The sequence below is a fragment of the Lactuca sativa genome, chromosome 3 (genome assembly GCF_002870075.4).
Source record: "Lactuca sativa cultivar Salinas chromosome 3, Lsat_Salinas_v11, whole genome shotgun sequence".
NCBI lineage: Eukaryota > Viridiplantae > Streptophyta > Magnoliopsida > Asterales > Asteraceae > Lactuca > Lactuca sativa.
In genome coordinates this window covers 138,365,438-138,388,426 of record NC_056625.2, presented here as the reverse complement: position 1 = coordinate 138,388,426, position 22,989 = coordinate 138,365,438, and the positions used below count along the sequence as shown (strand labels likewise).

The 22,989-nt window shown below is 34.0% G+C and overlaps 2 protein-coding genes, 1 long non-coding RNA gene and 1 other non-coding gene across 13 annotated transcripts; all 4 read right to left on the bottom strand.

Annotated features, from left to right (window-relative positions):
- Positions 1–14,335: 14,335 nt before the first annotated feature.
- On the bottom strand, positions 14,336–15,385 carry LOC122196899 (uncharacterized). 7 transcript variants are annotated; one of them, XR_006189373.2, is made up of 4 exons: positions 15,259–15,385; positions 14,746–15,176; positions 14,633–14,656; positions 14,336–14,535 (listed from the first exon to the last, which is right to left on the bottom strand). It is a non-coding gene; the product is annotated as an uncharacterized LOC122196899 (long non-coding RNA). The 7 variants fall into 7 exon arrangements; XR_008230936.1 differs by having other exon boundaries at positions 14,638–14,656; XR_006189371.2 differs by having other exon boundaries at positions 14,633–15,176.
- Positions 15,386–15,484: 99 nt separating this feature from the next.
- LOC111880265 (uncharacterized) lies at positions 15,485–18,073 on the bottom strand. Of its 4 annotated transcripts, none has more exons than XR_006189369.2 (6): positions 17,614–18,067; positions 17,269–17,328; positions 17,052–17,112; positions 16,285–16,614; positions 15,765–15,949; positions 15,485–15,676 (listed from the first exon to the last, which is right to left on the bottom strand). It is a non-coding gene; the product is annotated as an uncharacterized LOC111880265 (transcript). The 4 variants fall into 4 exon arrangements; XR_006189368.2 differs by having other exon boundaries at positions 15,765–15,974; positions 16,301–16,614; XR_006189367.2 differs by having other exon boundaries at positions 15,765–15,974; positions 17,614–18,065.
- Positions 18,074–19,897: 1,824 nt separating this feature from the next.
- On the bottom strand, positions 19,898–21,242 carry LOC111880263 (glutathione S-transferase F11). The gene is made up of 3 exons (XM_023876673.3): positions 21,041–21,242; positions 20,568–20,616; positions 19,898–20,484 (listed from the first exon to the last, which is right to left on the bottom strand). The coding sequence occupies exons 1-3, from the start codon at positions 21,185–21,187 to the stop codon at positions 20,039–20,041; spliced, it is 642 nt and encodes a 213-aa protein (XP_023732441.1). The 5' UTR covers positions 21,188–21,242; the 3' UTR covers positions 19,898–20,038.
- Positions 21,243–21,386: 144 nt separating this feature from the next.
- LOC111880262 (uncharacterized) lies at positions 21,387–22,525 on the bottom strand. The gene has a single exon (XM_023876672.3). The coding sequence runs from the start codon at positions 22,355–22,357 to the stop codon at positions 21,503–21,505; it is 855 nt and encodes a 284-aa protein (XP_023732440.2). The 5' UTR covers positions 22,358–22,525; the 3' UTR covers positions 21,387–21,502.
- Positions 22,526–22,989: the final 464 nt, after the last annotated feature.

The following is a 22,989-nucleotide window of genomic DNA, read 5'->3' as shown; positions in this document are numbered from 1 at the left end:
ACCAAACAAGTTCTCATCCAATGTGATAGCATCGAGGATCTCTATCTAGTTACAAGTCCAACTCCTCAAGCTCTTCTCAGTGTCACCCCATCTACTTGGCACCAACTCTTGGTCATCCCGATCATCAAACTTTCAAGTTTTTAGTTGCAAATATGTTCATTTCTTGTTATAAAAAGGATCCTCAATTATTATGTGATAATAGTCTTTTACTTTTTTTCACATATGTCAATCCGTTGAGAGACATAGAAAAAAAGTTTGTAAGAATGAAATGAAGCATTATTCACTGCATTGGCCTTAATTATAAAGAAGACTGGTTTATATAAAAACGGATACAATTCAAAAATATATTATGAAAAATCTTTCTTAATTTATCTAATTTTTGATAAAAATATTTCTTTTCTTTAAGGTTACGTAATACTACTGACTATCAATTATTTACTTGAATATCATTACAAGACCTTATGTATTTAGTTTTGCTTAATTGTTAATTGTGTAAACAATTTTTCCAAAAGGTATAGAATATGTTTTTGACTGTATAAAATGCGTATAGTATATTTTATGTGATATGAAATATAATCATATGGTTTTTTCAAGTTTTTAAAAAGCTAGTTATGATTGTAAGGCTTGTATAGATATATGCTCATATATAAATATAAAAAATTAATTATTGTTGAATATATATATATATATATATATATATATATATATATATATATATATATATATATATATATATATATATATATTAATTAATTATATACAAATTGTTGTCTTAAGTTACGCCTTACAAATTATATGACTCGCCACAGGTCATAAAAAGCTTGAAACTTGACATTGTCGTCAAGTAACGTCTAACGTTATTTAAACATTGAACTTTTTACCTATATATATATATATATATATATATATATATATATATATATATATATATATATATATATATATATATATATATATATAGTAACACCTAAAAAATGTGAAGGTAAAAATTTCATTATTAAAACAATCAAAACATTCATTTATCATTTACTAAAACACTTAAATGTATTTCATATTAAAACAATTATTAGAGTACAATCCCAAAATTTTGAGTTACAGAAAATATGGGTGTATGCGTTGTGATCAAGTCGGGTCCTTCCCTTTCGAACCGGAAGTACCTGAAACCATAAACAACAACTATAAACACAAAACTTAGTGAGTTTCCCAAATATCATATACCATACATATCACACGAGTCAAACATATCATACATATTCAATAGAAGGTGTTATGTGTCAACCATAGTTTTGTCATTATGCCACGAGTCGTATCATGGTCTGCCTTTCCAGGACGGGGTTCATAACCCTGGGTCTTACAGACAAGTGCCAAGAGTCACCTTCTAGTCTTCCATGCAAGCATCACAAAGATAACTAACATACAATCTACCACTACTTATCTACTTAACAGCCAGAGTCCAAACTCTAGTCTTACATACATATTTACCAAAAGCCACCTCGTGGTCTTTCATAGAAATGCTAAGGGCCGCCCTGGTCTTATTATAACACATGCACGAATAGGTCGTCATTGGTGCCTTCGACCCATAGCATAGTGAGGAGACTTACCTCGCACTGCTGAATCCCATTGATAATCCCTGGCTGCTGGTTTGACAATTCCTCGAGTTGTCAATATCAAATAAAATCCAATTAAAATTGGATTCCAATCCATATTCATATACCCATAATTAGGGTAAAAAGATCATTTTACCCCTTACATATTTCGTACCAAGACAAAAGCCCAAACCTACAATCCAAAAGGCCTAAACATGGCCCAAAATATCCCATGGTCAACCCTGATTAAACTTCTGGTCAAAGTTAAAGTCAACAGCTCATGTTGACCAAGCACGTCGCGTTTCCCTTTAGCCACGCCGTGTTCTGATATCATCCAAACATTTGGGAAAACCTACGCCAACATGCCGTGTTGACTTAGAAACACGCCGTGTTTGTCGAAGCTCCAACAGCTTAACATATTAAGTCGTTTTCTTCGATTTCAAGAGCTCCAAAGCTCAGATCTAGTCCATAATGTGGTCCAGAAGGATAAAGTTTTCAACTTTATCCATTAGGACTACCCAAAATCTTTAAAACTCAATCCATAAAGCTTATTAATGCAAGAGCTTAACCAACAAGCACTTAATCCTTAAATTTCGAAGTCCATCCTTTCTAGAAGTGATTCAAACACCAAAACCATCCCAAAAGTTGGTGCTTTATAAACATACATATCCAATTCATGTCTTGAACCCATATTAGGTCAAAATGGGGATTTATGACCTAATCTCTATGTATGACTTCAAAACTTGACTATAATCCGGATCCAAAACACTACAAGATCACATTGACCTGGAGATTCATAAAGTTGCAAACCTTATGAGATCTAACCATTCCATCATTCATGAACAAGAAGCTAAAGGGACAAAAATCAGGATCTAACAACTTGGAATGATAAAAATCGAGTCTTGTACACTTACAAAAGTCCAGAATAGTGCCAAGGCGGAGAATGGGAATTGCTTGCTTGGTCTTTGCTTCTTTCCTCCTCCTTCTTCCTTCCTTAGCTTTAAAAGCACCAAAATAGCTCTAAAAATGGAGGAAGATTATTAGGGTTTGTTTCAGGGCTTGAGGGGCTGAGGATGGACAAACTATAGCCTTCTTATTCCTTAAATAGGGAGCGAAATCCCAGGAGATTAGGGTTTTCATTCTAGCCGTCAATACGCCATGTTCCAAAAGGCTCAACGTCGTGTTGGCCTTAATGTGTCACAACTAGCAAAATTAGGGTCGAGAGTTTATTCATATACAAACAATTTCTCTATGTAGCCTTGTTGCATTAGACTATTGAAATTCTAAAATGACAATGTTATATGAGCTCATATAAATGCATATTCATAATGAACCTTTGGAAGACCAAATAGATCAAATGCATCATACATAAATCAAAAATGAACCTTGGCTTAGAAGTTATCGGCCCAAATAACCCTACGCCGAAAACCCTTTTATTAGGCAATGTCAAACCCGAAAACCCATACCCACAAAAAAACCGAAAACCCTTTGAGATACTCTGATGTTTCCATCTTATTCTTTAGATCTAGTTAGGGTTTTCTTTATGGTCCCTTTTGTTGTTTTTGGACGTCTCTTGAGAGTTTGAGCAACTCCATAACTTAGGAAAGTCAGATCTGAAGCCCTATGACTTAGTCATGGCATAAAAATGAAGTCTTGATTGGTGTTTTGACCTCATGCATGGATTAAGACCCTTGGAAAACTCATAATGGGTTGTTGGGAGTATAGGGGACATGCAAAGGCATAAAGTTGCAAACTTTATGCCTTAATACGTCTTAATAAGGTCAGATCTAAGGTTTGGACATTAGAAAACAGATTATTTAAGCACTTAATGGAAAAGGTGCTTAATATGGTTGTACGATGGGCGTAACCTGGAGTACGCCGCACATACAGCTCAAGGACCGAGTACGTTGTGCATACTAGGATGGTACGCAAGGCGTACGCATTGCAGATGGGCGTGGATATGTTTTGGGCCTCAATTAGTCATTGGGCCTGGTCATGTTTTGGGATTAGAGGGCCAGTTTATTTGTTTTGGGCCATGGATGTTATGATTGGGCTTTATTCGGCCATGAGGCCCATTAATGATTTTTGGACATGGACTTTGGGCCCATTAACAAAGGAAGACTATTTGGGCCTGTATGAAAGGACTTGAGGTTTGGGTTTTCCATTTGATTATGTGAAGTCATAACCTTGGGTAATGTTATCATTATTCAGCACGGGAGGTTACAGATAGTTAGGAGAGCAGCTTTTAGATTCTTCAGATAGAGGTGAGTCCTCTCACCTTACCAATGGGTCTAAGGCAACAAGGCCAACCCATTTTATCTTATGTGGTACACTAGCGGTTGTAGAAATATGTGGTATGATAGTTAGCTTTATGCTAAGTGGTATGCTAGTGATTGTATGTTATTGCATGGAAGACCCTAGGGGGAGCCCATGGCAGTTGGATATAAGACCATGTGGCGTAGCGCATGGCATTCCTAGGTAAAGACCATGTGGGGTAGCCCATGACATGATGGTATAAGACCCTGGGGGAGCCCACATCATCCTTACAGGTTTATGTATGTGTTATGTAGTATGTTAGACACTTCTGTGATATGATATGCTAAGTTGATTATATATGTTATTTCATGGAAGAGCCCAGGGGAGCGCATGTCAGTTGGATATAAGACCATGTGGGGTAGCCCATGGCATTCCTAGGTAAAGACCATGTAGAGTATCCCATGACACAATGGTATAAGACCCTAGGGGGAGCCCACGACATCCTTACAGGTTTATGTATGCATGGCTTATGTGGTATATGTAGTTTTCATAGTTAATATGATATCTGTTACGTGGATTGTGTGTGGGGTATGCTCCGGGGAACTCACTAAGCATTAGCTTACATGTTGTGGATTTGTTTCAGGTACATCAGATCCCAAGGGCAAGGGCAAGGCTTGATAGCGTGGCGTGTACTCTCTCACAAGCGTTTTATGGGATACTATGATGTTTTAAATAAAATTTGTAATTGATATGAGTTTCAAAACAATTATATATGGGATTTGTAATTTATGGAAATGTTTTTGGGTAATCAAAAATGAAAATTTTCCTTTGAAAAATCGGGTCGTTACAACATGTACCTTCTCCAGAACATAAAGCTCCAAGTCTACGGCCTATCCCAATCACCCTCCGAGACCGAATGTCTTGTACACAGTAGAATGAATCAGAAAAGAAGACCCAACAACCAGATTTACATAACCGATTGACCGATGCAAGATTCAAAGCAAGTGTGAGAATGTAATACATATCTGTTAAAGATATATAAGAAGTGACAATAGAACCAACACCCTTTAGTGATGTGACAACCCAAAATTTCTTTTCTTCTAAGAGTCAAGCTTAGTCAACTAAAGGTCAAACTTATTTTTTTCTTAATTTAATTAGATTAATGAGTTAAAAGTGTTTAAACCTTGTATGAAATTGTGTTATGGTTATGGAGGGAAAATCATTTAGAACCGATGGCAATGACCGAGAACCGCAAACCTTCGCATGGCCGCAAACATCCTTCGTTCTCGGCCGTAATCTGCTTCGGGCCATGAACTGCTTCGGTTTACGGTCGTAACCTCGCCTCATACCGCAAACACTACCTATATATATATATATATATATATATATATATATATATATATATATAAGTGTTTGACTGATTTTTACCTCACTTCTTCCCTTCTAACCAAAAACTCATCCTTTTTTCTCTTAAAGTCTTCTGACCGAAAACCCTCTTTTCTCTCACCTATCATCTGAAGATCCTTATATCACCTTCGGATCTTGTTGCGGATCATCAAAAGTTCATCCTTTCTTCAAGAAAGTGTTCTTCTTTTCTGGGTTTACGGTCGTAAACCCTCAAATCTTCAAAGGCCGAAAACCTTTTTCGGCCGTGAACACTGAAGCCAACCGTGAACATCAAGAAACTTCTTGATTTCGGTCCTATCACCTTTTTTAGTTAGTGATTCTTGCATCCTAGGTTATTTCTCTAACGCCTTAGAGGTTATACTAACAAATTTCATACCTTTATATTGCATAAATTGTTATTTAGGACTTGATTTGTCCGCGAGCTTTATTGTGAAAAAACATCCCAGATCAAAACTTCAATCGCATTACTCACATAAGGTGAGTTCATACCCCTACAATTTACTCTATTAAATTCTTTTAGGGGGGGAATACAAGTAGAAAAACAATATAATTGTGTTATTCATTTTCAAGTGGAGACAAACAAACAAAAAGGATTTCTTATATTCAAATGTTGTTAAAATTAATTTAAAACTCTTTTAAAACAATTTTTAGATTTCTGTTTATATTAAAATCATATTTGTGTACATATTTATGTATAAGTATGCATTAACGGACTTAGGACTATTGCTAAATATCGTAACTCCTATTCCTTGTTTGGTTGTGGGCTTAGGGTAGGATCACTAGTCCGACTGTCGGTTAAATCATAGTTATGTTTGCTAAATATCTGCCTGAATATTAAACCTCATTATTTCCAAGGAATATACTTAACTTAGTTGCATATGTTGGACAACTGAGTCTTTTCTACAAATCAATAACAGTCCAAACAAACATACTAGTAAACTATAATAGGTATAGTTTAGAGGATCACTACATACTATTGCTAGAACAGAGAAACAATACATACATACATACTATTACTATTCGTTTTCAAGAATAAGAAGGAACTTACATACTATAACAAGAACAAGATAACTAAAATGTGAAATACTATTTCATGGCATATCAATACACTTGCTATGTTACGTTTTGTAACTAGAGTCTCCTGGAGGGAGAGCGTGAGTTTGTGTATAGATCTATACAGGATTGACCATCCCACACCTTGTTGCTAGCTACAGTGGGACCTGTAGGTCTGCGGGTGACAAATGTCATATCATTATCGACGCCTAAAGAACGTCGTGTATTATACTAATCTATCAAGCATGGTTACAACCTAATCACATTTTAACCTTAATTAACCAGTTGGTTTTCAAGGTAGTTAATGCATCAGTAGTGTATTTTAGACAATAGTACTGTATATCTTCGTTTTTCCATTACATTCATACGACGATATTCTCACATGTGAAATGCATACTATTTTTGAGTAAAGATACTTTTTCAAATATTGAAAACATACATTTATACTATTTCAAGTACAAATATATATTTTACACTATTTTCAAGAAAACAGGTCATACAAACAGTTGAGTCTTCGTAGAAGACTACTTTTCATTTAATACAAAAAATATAGGATTTTCTCGGAAAGATACAAACATTTTCACTAGTCAGATGCAAACGTTTTTACTAAACAAATACAAACATTTTCATGAAACAAATGTAAACACTTGACACTAAAATACTTATGAACTCACAAACTTAAATGTTGATACTCTCTTTCAAAATAACTTGTATTCTCAGGAAACCAGTAGGCAGGTACTCGAGCAGGTTTTTGAGAAGACGGTGCATGTTCATACTCGTCTTTTATTTTGCTTTAGATTTTTGGTGTCATACTACTTTACAAAGAACACACATGTATTAACTATTTTATTAATGCAATGGATGTTGTTTCTTGTTTTACTATTGTGCATTGTTATGATACTATACATGACATCCTCTGCCCCCAAATGTTTCCGCCATCTCGGTTTGGGGGTGTGACAACTGACATGGGTGTATCACTAATAGATATAACAAAGATATGTGTACGAGAAGATAATAAAGCAAAAGATGAAAAATGTGGTGACATATGATGAGATGAACCAGAATCCAATATCTACAAGGATGAAGGAATACCTGATGTGTTGGATGAAAACATAACTGAATGAGACATGGAAGCTGACATGGCAGTTGGATTGACAACAATGAACTATCTGAACTGCTCAACAATATGTGGATCCAAGGCTGATGGTGGTGTACAATCTGTTTCATTCTCAATTAAAGGTGTAACAACATCATACTGTGATGGCCTAAAAGATAGAAACGAGGGATGTGGTTGTCCAGAAGACTTGCTGTCACAACTAGAAATTTTGTGTCATGTAATCTATACACTCAAGTTAAATGTAGAAATCAAAAACTCAAAGAGCACGTGTGATGCTTACTCCATGACATCTAATTTTCAAACAAGTGCACCATACAAATACTACTAATAGTCAATAAGCAATTGGAAACCCTAGAAGTTCTTGTTTAGGTCCATTTTGGACTAGGACTTCCTTATTGGACCCATTGGGCCAATAAGCCTCCAATTTGACTATCATGGGATTAGAACCTTTAAATGGGCTCTAATTGGACCCACATTCATTTATTTCAACATTTTGGGCCATATTGGGCCTAGAATGAAATAAATTAAATTTTATGAACCATAATTAACCTAAACTAGCCCAACTAAGTATAAAAATCACACTTATATTTTATAGGGCCAACAATCATCAAACCTAACTCTAATATGGGCTTAGGGGCATTAAAGCCGAAAAATCTCTTCTCCCCTCTCTAATCTCGGCCCAAGCCCAAAGAAAAGGGAGAGTTGACCTTTGTTGCCACCTCATAATTATTCAAAGGTCTTCCATGCAACTTATCCCATATACCCATCCAACATCACTTCAAGGTCTCTCTTCTTCTCCCTCTCTCTCACTCTCGGCCGAACACACACACATACACTCACCAAAAATTCCTTTCATCCTCTCTAAGTCTTGAAGAACATCCCCTCACCCTTTCTTCAATAATTTCGAGATCTAAGGAGCATTCAAGAAATTATCTCCACAAATTCTCTACTAAAGGTAAGATCAAGTTAAGATCTATGATTTTGGTACTTTATTTTATCAAAAATCTCTTCCTAATCCATGCAAAAATCATGATCTTGCATCCTAGAAACACCTCAAGGCCGAGATCTTCATCATAGTGTGCTAGGGCCGAAAATCACTTCAAACTTCTTCCAATCCTCTCCAAAACCGAAACCACACCCAAGGTGAGCTTCATACCCCCTTATTTTTGGTTTTTATAAGTTTTGTGGGGGGGGGGGGGGAATACAAGCAAATGTGTAGATCTATCATTGTGTGTATGCCTTGTATGATTTCTATGCTTATATGTGTGTTTTTGTGTGATTATGATGTTGGATCTAGTCATAAGCCCCTAAAAATCGAGATATACTTTATGTTAAATGATACTAGCATCAATTATATTTCTACATACAAAGTATTCCAAGAAAAATAGCTAAGTGGCTTAATAACATCTTCTTTGGGCTAAAAACTTATTTTTGGACACAAAATGTTAAAAATATAAAGTTAAAGGGCCCAAAATGACATATTACGAATTCTGATGGGTGAGATGAGTCAAAATAGTTTCAATAAAGTATTTTCTGGAAATATACTCTTTTGGAGGATTAAAAATATAAATTTCAAGCTTAATGGGCTAAAAATGACATTTTCGGCCCAATAGGGCCCAATATGCGAAAATTTCCAATTTGAGGGGCTGAAGCTGTGTTTTTCCGTAAAACAGTGGACTACTAGTGTTCCAAGTCCTTTTCAAAGGTTAAAAATGCTTTTCATAATTAAAAAGGACCAAAGTTGCAAAAATTTTCCAATTTGGGCCAAAAGTGTAAAAATTGCGAAAAAGAGAGGTTACAGCCGAGAAAACTGTATTTTGAGGGACTAAAACTGTTTTCAATTAAAAATGTGCTGAAAAATAACAATTTCAATAAGTTTTGGTGTTAGAATGCCAAGAAAAATGGTTTAAGGACTAAACCGGAAATTAATTTATTCAAAGGGTTGAAAAAGTAAATTTACAAAATAAAGAGGGGCTGTAAACAGAAAAATTTCAATGTTAATTCAATACATCCGTTGTGATCAAATATTGACACTGCGACTACCGACGAATTACAATACACAACAACACCAAAAATCGTTATCAAACGAATTGATTCGGTCTCGAATCAATAACAAATCCGAAACTACTAACATGACGACAACTCGATTCATACACGGAAAATTTGGGAATTCAATACACACGTGAGAGTGCACAGACGTCGATACACCATCTTTGGGCCCAAAAGTGTAAAATCTTGTTTGTTGGGCCTAGCTAGCCCAATGACATGATCTTTAGGCCCGAAGACATCAACCTTACGAGTTGTTGGGTCTTACATGATCCAACACAGCGTAAAAGGGCTTTCAATGGCAAACGTGCTGCTGGTCCCCAAGGGTCCTTCGGTACTGCTAGCGAAGTCGAGATTTCACCAATGCGAGTTGGGCTAAGGGCCCTTCGCATTCACTATAGCCTTGAACGACGTAGGGAATTACCGGGGGCTTCGCACCTTCTTTTTCCCCTCGGTCGTGGGGCTACATGAGTCCGGGGGGTTGGGTTATGTGAATAAGTGCGAGCGACGCCTAAGGGATCGTTTGTACGGTTGTCAACTGGTCGTTTTCATTAACGTACGTTACAACAATTCACAACCCACTGTTAATCCAACGTCTCCGGAGCTCAACGAATACACCTGTCGTAACGAAATAACAACACATAAACTAATTAAAGTAAAGTGATAGGAAAACGTCGGGTTTTCCTAGGGTTTTCAATTAATACACCTTTGAACTACATACCGAGTCTTACAAATCGTATTCTTACATTTATAGAAACAAACAAGCATACTTATGGATCTTCACACTTTTTATACTACGTTCTTTTCAGAAAATATCGGATTTTCTGGTGGTTTTCAAACAATACAAAACATTGGATTTCAAACATTACTTATGAACTCACCAACATTTCATATGTTGACGTTTTTTCAAAATACTTGTATTCTCAGGTAACAGATAAAGTGAAGAAAGAATTGTACTCTATGATGTTTTGCGGTTATTTAATTAACAATGAACAATTTATTTTTGGGCATGTAATATTTTGAGACAATGTAATAGATGTAAACACTATCAGTTGTAATATTCAAATGTTGGTGATGAATGATGTTATGTTTCATGTATATTCATTGTGATGGTATTCAATTGAGTCACAACAGCCCCCGGACGTTTCCGCCGTCTGGTTCGGGGGTGTGACACTTGCTCTGCTATGATGGCTGAGACTGTGCAGGTGATCTCATTTGCTATTGTTGCTGATTTCCCTTGCTAGCAAAGGACAATTTTCCTTCAAATGGTCCTTCTTCTTACAGAAAGCACATTTATCAAATGCAACTTTGGGACGATTTTTGTTTGATGACTGAGGTCGCTGTGGAACAACAAAGACAGCTGGAGTGGCTGTGTTGGGACTTTTTTCAACATGGGACATGATACGATTTTCTTCAGCCATCAACTCGTGAACAACCGGATCAACAGTGGGAAGAGGTGTGTGATGCAAGATTGATCCATTCATTCCTTCAAATCTAAACGTAATGCCATCAAGAATTGAACCAAACGTTGCTCGTCCATTTTTATCAATATAAGGCTTAAAAGCCTTCAACCCATCAGGTTCTGTAAGAGCCAACTGATCCCACAAATCCTACATAGCTGAATAAAATTCTTGAACACTGAGATTGTTCTGTTAGAAGGCTCTAATATCAAACTCTAACTGATACTGCTTTGCAAAGTTAAACTGAGTATATAGCGTAACCAACTGATCCCAAACCTCCTTTGTTGTGTCATACTTCGCCAACTGAGTACCAATATACTTGATAATAGAATTATTAATCCGAGTAATGATCTTGGAGTTATCATTATCCCATGAATCCAGTAAGGTTGCATAATTATCATCCTTCTCGTTTGTTGATTTCTTCCTGTCACCTGTAACAATCCCCCACATAGTTTTGCCTCCAAAGAAATTCTTCATAACATAACACCAATAGGCATAGTTCTTTCCATCGAGTTGGATACTAATGTACTAAAGATAATCATCTCTTGGGGCCATATTTCTAATATCAATCAAACGAGAATAACCAAAACAACAACAAATACGAATAGTAGCAACAACAATCAAGATCTCAAAATCAACCAAACCAACAGAAGAAACGAAACCCTCAAAGTTGTTGAAATGAACAAATCAGATCAAACTAAATACAGAAACGAGCAAGAAAATCATACACAAAATTGCAAAAAAACACCTGAAGAGTGCTGATGAATAGTAACTTCGATGAATAGTGCATATGAATAGTAACTTGATGAATAGTATCGTGCTTGCTACAGCTCTGATACCATGAAAACTAACAAGTGAAAGACATATAATGGCTAGGGTTTCCTATTATTATCAAAGAGAATTACAAATACAATGAAAGGGAAAGACATAATATATAGACTAGCTATTTAGGTTTCCTAGCTAAAATGTTTAATCATAAAACCCAATACAAGATAAAGCCCAAAATCTTATTAGGCTAACAGTACACACTCGCTGAGAGATTTTCATACTGGGCATTATGTGGCACTCTGATATTTATAGTGATGATATGTACTTGATACATGTTATTTTTTGATGGTTTGATTTATGAACAATATTTTGGGCAAATTAAAAATGAAAAAAGTTTAGTTTGAAATTTGAGGTGTTACACGACTCACAAGTATGACTGGTTATTTGTATCGTTTTTTTTCAATGTACCAAATGTTTAAAAATGAATATGAAGTGTTTGATGAAATGTCTAAATGTTATGGAAGAATTATCTAGCATTTACAAGCTTTTAAAAAGAAGAAATAAGAAAAGTTTAAAACTATTGATTGTTGAGTTGCTTTAAATTCTAGTTTACATAGTTTCATTAATTTCCAAACCAAACATATATCAATTTGTTGTTTGCAGCTATTGAAAAGGCCACAAAGCTAACTTACCATCTCAAAGATACCGTTATTGAAAAGGCCACAAAGCTAACTTACCATCTCAAAGATACCTTTTATCACATACAAGTCCTAGAAGGTTGCCTCTAATTTTTTGCAGGTTAATTGAAAGTATTATTGTTTGTCTACAAGGTTATGTTATTTGTGTTTATTAGAGTAGTTTTATAAGTTTGAATGTTTGATGATAGTCATCTATTTGTTTCAAGTATGGTTAGGTAAACTATGATGATCTTATATTATATAAGGGTACGTAAAGTAGCTTTGTATAGAGATTATCCCTACCTCATATAATACTAATTTGTACCTCTTAACTGTTCAAACATATATAAGGAGGGTTTCCTAATGTAAAAAATATAAATAAATAAACTTTGTTAATATGAAAGTTGTTTTGGAATTTACATTTGCTTCTTGTATTTTCATAAGCATGCCATAGTTTATCTATAAATTATTGTGAATGAAAGATCATTTTGACCGACCCGATTATTTCGATCATTTTATATTCCAGGTGATTTTTTTTGTTTAGGATATTATGCTCTCAAGTTTCGAGTGTTTTATTATTATTATTATTATTATTATTATTAATTTATTTATCATAAACTTCATTAATGTTTATATATGGGACCCTTTTAATTCCTTCAAATATTTTTTACAAAAAGAAAGGAATGTTTCCTTCCAACCCATTAGCCAATGTTGTAAAAATCTCGATTAACTCCCGATTAACCTCCGATTAATCCCTAGGCGCTACTCGACCAATTAGAGAGCGTCTAACGATTAATCCATGCATACAAAATGACTGAAACAGTAGAACCCGATGAAATTTTAACACTTTGAAGAAGTTATATCTCAATAGAAACTATTTAAGGTATGATTAGTGTTTTATTTATCATAGTAACCTATTTTGTTATGATATTAGTGGTATTTATAAACTTTTATATGATATTAGTCCTATTTAATTTTTTAAAATCTAACAAATTAGCAATTAATGATCTCCGATTAATCTCTGCCTAGCCGATTAATCCCTTAACCACAGTCCACCGACTAGCTAACGTCGAACGATTTTTACAACCTTGCCATTAGCACATTGTTGCTTTATCTACACGTCAATTTTTCTCTCATTATTTTTCATCTTTTTCAATCCACATCTTATGTTTTAAACTCATTGACACATCATTATTTTTAATTTAATTGAATTAGAAAACGAAGTTAAATAAAACATAACTTTTTTTAATTAAAACACACTTGTACAAATTCAAAAAATACACGAAGATGAGTAGTTTGTACAACTTTTCATTATTATTTTTCAAATGTTTGAGTTCATTTTCTAGAAAAACCGAAGAAAATGAATGGAGTTGAAAATTGTTAAGAATGGAATTAAAAGAAAATAGAATGGAATTGAGATAGAATAAAATGGAAATGAAATAGGATGAGATAGTTACACTACAAGAAAATTTCGATTTAGCTACGAAAAAATTTCGTAGCTAAAAGCTAAAATTTCATAACTAAACCTAAATAACTACAAAAATTGCTACGGAATTTGTCAATGAGATTCTGTAGGTATATTCCTTGTAGCAAACTGTTTAGCTACAGAATTATAGTTCCATAACAGTTTTGCTATGACGTTTATTCCGTAGCAATTTAACTACAACACACTTCCATAACAATTCCGTAACAATGGAGTGTGTAGCAAATTTTGTAGCCATTTGTTCCGTAATAAATTACATAGCCAATTGTTCCGTAGCAAACTCCGTAATCATTTGTTCTGTAGCAAATTCCGTAACCATTTGTTCCGTAACAAATTCCGTAACCATTTGTTCCGTAACAAATTCGGTAGCCATTTGTTGCGTAGCAAATTCCGTAACCATTTGTTCCGTAACAAATTCCATAGCCATTTGTTCCATAGGAAAAATAGGTTCCAAATTAAACATATTCATAACGATAAAAATATTCAACAAAATCCAATTGCAATAAATTTAATTTTAATAATTACATAGATTTTTATAAATATATTACATAATTGAAAATCCTTTTACATGGTTCCCTAATCATCAAAACTGAATACTTATTACAAATACTATCACATAATTCATATTGGAACCACCACAAACACACAAACAACCATAAATGCTCAACAAAAATGACACAACCTGCAAAATCAAATTTATAAACAACTTGATTAACATTCAAAACAGAATATTGTGATTATGTATGAATATTCATGATCATAAGCGAAAAAATACAAACTTAACCACAGTTCTTCAGCAGGACCTACATACATCAGATGCATCCTCATACTTTCCACAACATACATATATGTATGAATATTCATGATCATAAGTGAAACAATACAAACTTACCCATAGGATCAGATGAATCAACAATAATGGCGTCATACTTTCCTTCTGGCATCTTCCGGATAAACTCAACAGATGTCCAAATTCCACAATATCAAATCTCAAACTTAAAGAAAAACAAAGAAAAAAAACATGTCATGGGATCTGGAAGTTACCATCAGCGACATGGAGATGAACACGAGGATCTTCAAAACCAACAACTAACACAGGAAAATACTTCTTATTACCTAAAATTACAATTACAAACAAAGAGTTACATATACATGATGAGCATGTAACAAAACATTGGTTACTTACAGTTAATAAATTTTATCTATCCACATACATCTATAACCATCTTATCTATTTCACATATATCAATTAAATCCACAGACAGAGCTATGGCGAGCAATTTCCCTTACAACTCCACCATCCCCGCCACCCACAACCAGAACCTGCATACATACACACCATCAAATATTAACAAGCATGGAAATAAAGAGATATGATCAAACCTTATCTTGATGTTAAAGTTACCTTTTTTAGGGATTCAATAGAACAAAGGGGAAGATGGGCAATCATTTCTTGATATACACATTCATCTTTATCAGTCAGCTGAAGAATGCCATCAAGAACAAGAACTTTCCCATATGTTACAGATTGCACATCAATAATTTAACAACTTCAACATATTATATATAATATTAACATGTTATTCTCTAGTCTTAGTACTAGATTTTAGGGTTGATATCCATGTGATACCTCAAAAACTACAACCTCCTGGTACTCTGATTTTTCCTTGAACAAAATCTTTTCTACTTCCAAGGAATGTGCTTCTCCTGATATTTATTATTCACAAAAGGAAACTCAGGTTGCATATTCAACATATATGAACCCTAGCTTAAATTAGCTAGCCACATGAGGTTGTTAAAGTACATGCTTTTTCCACCTTTATCTGCAGTAATTAACAACATAATGATGATTGTCTCAAACAGTAACCACATGATTCATTATTCTGATGATTCAAATGACATGATGATTACCAGAGAACCATCCAGAAACAAATGTTACATGACAATTGGCTTCAAGCTCTGAATCAATAGGGAAAGCTCTTGCTTTAAGGCAACAAGATGGTTCATTCACCCTCCCATCCAAACTTCCCTGGACTTCCAAGTCTCTCCCTGCATCTCCCTCCATAGACTCTCTTTTCCTTCTCCAGTTTCAGCCTCTAACACCAAAATATGGACCTCACACTTTAAATTCCGACACCCACAGATAACATGAACATGAAACAATACAAATCAATAGCTTTTATAATAGGATATATATATAGAATACATGAAAAGCTTAAAAGGTTAGACTAAAAGGGAGAGTGGGGGGGGGGGGATCTTGCGAAGACACATGGACATCAAATTCAGCAATCACAATATTCTGTTTTGAAAAAAAATTGAGATTTTGAGAACTGAGAATTGATTATGTTTTGCTTAATTTTAGGATTCATGTTTAAGATAATGAGATTGATTGAATTTGTTTTGAAAACAGAACCTAAAAAGATCAATTTACCCTTCAAGAGAATTACTTGAACATTCCCAAGATTATCAGATTTTAAAATATAAGGAAGCTTCAAAAAAAATCTATGCTTTGTCAATATCTGCACATGATCCATAAGGAAACAATCGAGCTTTAGGCCATTCTTTTGTAACATGTTTATCCAATAATGCCATCAATTGCTTCTGTTTTATCCTTCTCTTCTTCCGGTGGAATCAGTGACACATAAATTGCAAGAAAAGATGCATTTAGCCTTTGTATATCCCCCATACATTCTGTACGACTTCTATAGTTCCTCATAATTTGGTTAAGTGTCCACTGTCCCCTTTTATCCGATCTGTAATCCTGAATTCATATCACAAGAGTTGCAAATAAAGCTAAAGATGAGAAGAGAGATTATAAAGTTAATGGAAGCTCATTTCAATGCATATAAGGGGTTGTTACATTTTAATTCAATGAGTATGGTGAAACTTTATATTGGAATGCTAGTATGGAAAAGAAAATAAAAAAATCAACAGGTTATACTCATGTATTATACATATCTTGGAGTGTTACACATATCTTTTACCTTGGTTTAGATAAATCATTTATAGATGAGAGTTAGGCTTCAATTAAGAAAAACAATGTCATTAAACCACTTTTAATGATCATTAACTTTAATTCCATATCAGATTTACACATGGAAAGCTTTATGAGCAAGAAATTAATAACCAAACCAAACAATTGATAACAAAACCCTAGAATTTGATAACCAAAATCACTAAAAAAAAGGTTAACCATACCAAAATCCATATGTTACTAGTGTTCAGCTTGTCATTTTCCTCATATCAGCTTTCACATGCACTATTGCCACCATCCATATGATCAAAACAAAAGAAAATGATATCAAATTAATAAACAAAACAATCAAGTTCTTGTAATTACTGAAATGGAAGACCGAGGTTTAGTGCTTAAAATATAGATCAAGAATGAGGTTTAGGGCATGAAATCATTTCTCACCTTGAATGTAGAGTGGCAGTTTCCGAATGTGATGGTTAGGTCTTGAAATCGTAACAGCTTCTACCAAAAATCCAATGAATCATAAGGTTATAATAAAAAACGAATAGAAATTGAGACTTTTTGATCTAGAATTGGTCATTGCAATTGGTTGTAAGCAATAATAGGGTGGGTTTTAGATGAACAAACCCTAATGAATAAAAACCTTATCATCATGCTCAATTGAAGTGTTTTGGAAGTTGCAAGAACTGTATGCTTTTATAGCTCATAAAAGAAATTGATAAGTTTCAAAAGAAAAATAGAGACTTAACTTCGATTCATTCATAGAAAATAGAGAAAACGGGATACCTGGAGGCAAGATCGTTAATCGATGTCATCTTGGCAGCGTCGATACGAACAGAGTTCATCGCCGCCATATTTGAGTAGTCGGTGGAGACGGCACGGATGGTGGCGCGTTGGTGGTGACAGTAGGACCAGAAAATGAAAATCAGTCGAATAGTTGAACCGAAGCTCTCTTCTGGTGGGCTTTTGTTGGGTATCACCGGTCATCCTCGTTTTACCCGGGCCCATGGCCGACTTTCAGTCAGTGGCCGCGACGAGACGCCGATGACTGGGATGATAATCGATAGATCATTCAGAGGCAGCCGGAGGTTAGTATCAGAAATTTCATGTTCAGGTGAAAGAGAGAGAGAGTCAGAGGATGGGGGAATGTGGAAACGTTGGAAGTCAAGCAACTTAAAAGCAATGTTTAGTAATCTGATTAAGGGAAGAAGTCAGTAGCAATCTCAACAAAGTACTGGGCAATAATTTGCTAATTTTTAGAAATTGTGTGCCCAAACTTTGAACTCCCAAAAGTTCAACGTGCCACATTTGAAAAGTTTGAAAACATCTGTGGCCAAACTCATAAACAAGTATATGTTTCTTAAATCAATATGTGTTTTTATATGTTACATTTTTAATATATATATATATATATATATATATATATATATATATATATATATATATATGTAATATATTAATAATATATAACATAATAATGATAATAAGAATAAATAAAAACTTATAATAATATGTAAAGAATTTTATTAATCATAATTAAATTATAATTAAAAATCATAACACAATTAAAAACAGTAATATTTTTTTGCTCAAATATTTTTTTATATTTTAGTACGGAAGTATATTCCGTAACTAATTGACTACGAAATATTTCGTAGTCACATAGCTATACATTTAGATTTAGCTACGGAAATGCAATTCCGTAGCTATTTCGGTAGAAAAATAGCTACGGTCAACCATGTTGTAGCATATTCCGTAGTATAATATCTACAACTTTTGATTACGTAGTAACTTTTTGTAGTTATTCCTAGTTTAGCTACAGAATGTAACTCCGTAGCCATTTCCATAGCAAAATAGCTACGAAAAACCATTTTGTAGCACATTTCGTAATAGAATAGCTACGGATTTCAATTCCATAGCAAGATTTCGTATCTATTTAAGATTTTTCTTGTAGTGTTATAAATATAAGTTTAAACAAATTATTAAATTTTTTTGACCAATGACCGGTCAAAGTGGAAGAGAAAGAAAACAAACATTAAACACGGGCTCATCTACCTACCATCCACCTGAGCATACCGATTTCTGGTCGGTATTAGCTCCCTGGCGGTACTGCGATCCCACAACCGGTCATCCCGCAACTCCGACCTCACTAAGTACTCACTCACATGCCATGCAGTTTTTTGAGCTTCCGAAAATTTTTTGGTTTTACCCCTACGGTTTTGTGACATGTTAGATTACATGCCATTAGATTATAGTATAGTTTATATATTATATGCCATACCAATTTTAACTTGTGTTGTTTTCTGATCCACATACAATTTTAGCATTTTGGACTATTCGCTAGATTGCCAAATGATGCACTTGAAGAAGAAAGAGCCACATATCTTAATAGTAACTTTTTGTCAAGAATGTTAGTATAATATCATTTGGACATATTATAGCATGACCTGGAAATGGACCCCATTATTATACTAAAGTTTCCCATCGGTAGCTATTTATTTATTGTAATTTTTTTTAACTATTATTTGAATAATTATTAGAGCTTGTAATTTATTTAATTAGGTTATTTGTTTTGTAATATTTTTTTTAAATAACCCAGATTCGTCCATTTAATTAATAAATTTAATAAGTTGGAAAAAATCAAATATTCTAACTAGATTTCAACTTATTTATTAAACATGTTAGATTGAGATTTTCAAATTTACTAGAAAACGTAAATGAAAATTGACAATTTATGAGAATTTGAGCAAAATTATAAAAGATTAAAGTCAAGTCAAAAAGTTAATATATTTATTTTATAAATCAAAGGATATAATTTTGAGTTGGCATTAATGTGCGCTGAATCTAAAGAGGAGCACTTTCTTGAATGGAAAGCTGCTTTAACCATTCTGATGTTCAATGACTCTCGAAAGTTCAAATGTAGAAAAACAAGTAAGAATTTATTACAAGAACCTACTTTCCAACATTAATATAAAATTACCTAATCTTAACTTCATCAAATGATTATTAACATGGTGCTATAATTAACTTTGAAAAGAAAGACTGATATACCCAAAAACATATACCATAATGATCCAAAAGCTAAACAACGGTTTATTTCCAAAAGCAAAACAACGATTTATTTCAACTTTCAAACTCCAAGTTCATTGTAACTCCTACAAGAAAGCAACAAGTCATCAACGATAGAAAGTTTAAACTACACATGCATGACTTACTCCACGAGAAGCATAAGTTTCTTCCAAGCAAGTCGATTCGAAATATCACTCCACCATGAATTCACATTCTTCTTCTGTGTCACCATGTGCCCTAGTTCAGCTTCATTCATTAAGTATTTAATCCCAGGAAGATGGCTTAGATCAGCAAGGGTGAAACAATCTCCAACTAGATACCTATGCTTCGATAGTTGTTCATCGTAAACTTCAAACACTTTCTCAAGCTTCTTTTCACAATTCTCAACAAGTGTAAAGTCAGTTTTCCCTCCCATTTCTGGGATGATAAGTTTCTGAAGAACGATTGTGTAAACCATGTCATTGAAGTGATGCGCTTCGACTTCTAGCCATTGGTCAACTAAGGCTTTCTCCTCAAAAGTAGTTCCATAAAGCTTTTGATTTTTATCAGCGTATTTTGTTGCGTAATATCTTATGATCGCCCTTGACTCTACACAATATTTTGAAAGAGTTAGATTATTTTAATGATGTTTAACAATGAATGACATCGTATGTATGGGTATGTCACATTACCAAAAAGCCGAAAATCTCCATCCTCAACAACCGGGACTTGACCAAAAGGCTACAAAGATAACACAGTTTTTAGCGGTTTGTAATTTTGCATGATAGGTCACTACAAACCTACATATCATATATTGATATAGTAGATGTGAAACCGGTGTATTACACAGTTGATTTAAAAAAAGATTAAACATTAAAATATAAATATAAAATATTTTTAATATATAACTTTAAAATAAAGAAAGATACATATTTATTGCAATTTAATTTCATATATATCATATTTAATACTTTACATATATAAGTATATGACTTTAATTTTAAAAATTGAAACAAACCAAAAATTGACAAGTGGATAATATTTATTTTAAAAATACCACAGAATGACAAGTGTCAAAATTTATGAGAGATTGACATGTGTCAAAAAAACTTTCATTTATTAAGAAGAACGGATACATTAGTACGTGTTACAACAAAAGATTTACCTGCTTCAGTAAAAACTTGGATTGTTTATGTTCGCTGGAGTTGAGATCAACGTTTATGCGCTCAAAGTCAACATCAAGCTCCAAAAAGCAAGCCAAAACTCTCTGTGTGCAAGCTGACCTATTTGGACCATATACCTTGACCACCATTTTCTTAGGAACTTTGAGGTCTTGTGGATGAATTGAAGCATATGATGAGGAAGGTACTTAAATAGAAAGGTTATTTCCACCGGGGGTTAGATTTTAACAATGTGACATGTTTGGGGGTTGTCAACCAACAAACATGTTTTTGAATGTTAGATGACGAATGGTGGTTGGTGGTTGAATGGTTTTCCACGACACGAGCAACTATCAACCAATGAATTTTTCCATTTGTTAAAAGCAACCCTAAAGTTTAAATAATCTCAACTTAATGCCCTATAGTGTGTGTAATATTTATATACTTGTATTGTAGAGAAAATTAATTTAAACAAAAAATCTTTTACTTCTTCCAACGTTACTTTCTTTCGAAATTCGCGATTTGGTCTCTTCTTCTTTCAAACCTGTTGGTTTGACCATCGGAATCCTCGAATAAACTGTGTTTTCGATGGCATTTGAAGAACATTTACACCCTCCAAACAACGCTAGTTGCGTCTTCTTCTTCTTATTATTCTGATTTTGATCCTTCGTGTTCATGCTGATGCTTCTGCTACTCCCATGGCTTCTCTGGCTCCGATTCTTGAGATCCTCCAATCCGATTTCTTGTGGTTTCATCATACCCAACTGTAAAAAGCTCCACTTTGATGATGTTTTCGGGTTGGAGTGATGAACGTTACGGGTTCGGATCTGTGGCCTCGGACTCGGGTGGGAATGGAACTGGTTTCGAATTTTGGTGACTTCGGATCCTGAGGTACTACCACTCCCACTGGTTCCTGAATTATTACTACGAGTGCTGCTGCTTCGGCTGCTAACAACACTTGTAGGTTCGGATCCGGAAAATGAGATGGAGCGGATGAAGCTCCGGCCTTCGGTTGTTAACTCAGAAGGTAAAGTGACTGAATGCTGTAACGGCAGAATTTGACCACGGAAGAAAAGCTCGTCGGCGCTGCACATTTTATTTTCCGGCAAACTGTTTCCGGCGCCACCGAAGTCGAAATCTTGTTCAAGATCGTCGGAAAATTGTTCTTCTGGATGGTTAGCTTTCGGGACTTCGTGTTTGCTGGTGGCGAGATCACAAAGAGATAAAGCTTCATCGTCTTCGTAGTCGTCGTTATGGGGTTGGAATTCTTGGCTTTGATGCGAATTAAAAAGAACCAAGCTTGGTGGTGAACCTTGTTCCATGAATATCTGGTGTTTAGAATGTGAACAATGGGGTTGTCGAACAGAAATAAGGAAGGTTGGTGGGATTGTTATAGTGAAGGAGGCAAATATATTTGAAATTAGTGGAAGTGTGAACAAAAATACAAAGCAGAAACCAATAGAATAAATATTGTATATTAAGGGATCTAAATTCCAACATATATATATATATATATATATATATATATATATATATATATATATATATATATATATATATATATATATATATATATATATATATATATATATATATATATATATATATATATATATAAAGAGAGAGAGAGAGATAGAGAGAGAAAGAGAAAGAGAGAGATGAGGGTTTCTTCAAGACGATTATTTTTTGTGAGACATGAAGAGCCAATTAATTTTATCCGGTCATTTCTTAGATAAAAAAAATATTTTTAAAACGTAAATAATTGAACATTTTTGAAAATTTGTTTTAAATACTATTATCGTCATTTATATTTTCAAAAAGATTAAAAAAAAAAAAAAAATACCGTTTTTTAAATTATCTGTAAAATATTCTACTATAATAATTACAATAAACCGTTAGAATATTCATATATTCTATTAGAAAATTAGATTACAAATATTCAAACAATTATAAT

Bases quoted from the DNA above. Each gene is read 5' to 3' on its own strand.
- LOC111880262 (XM_023876672.3), bottom strand. From the start codon at position 22,357: ATGGAACAAGGTTCACCACCAAGCTTGGTTCTTTTTAATTCGCATCAA.
- LOC111880263 (XM_023876673.3), bottom strand. From the start codon at position 21,187: ATGGTGGTCAAGGTATATGGTCCAAATAGGTCAGCTTGCACACAGAGA. The intron at 20,617-21,040 runs GTAAATCTTTTG...TTATCTTTGTAG, and splicing joins CCAAGTTTTTACTGAAGCAG to CCTTTTGGTCAAGTCCCGGT. The intron at 20,485-20,567 runs GTAATGTGACAT...AATATTGTGTAG, and splicing joins TGGAGATTTTCGGCTTTTTG to AGTCAAGGGCGATCATAAGA.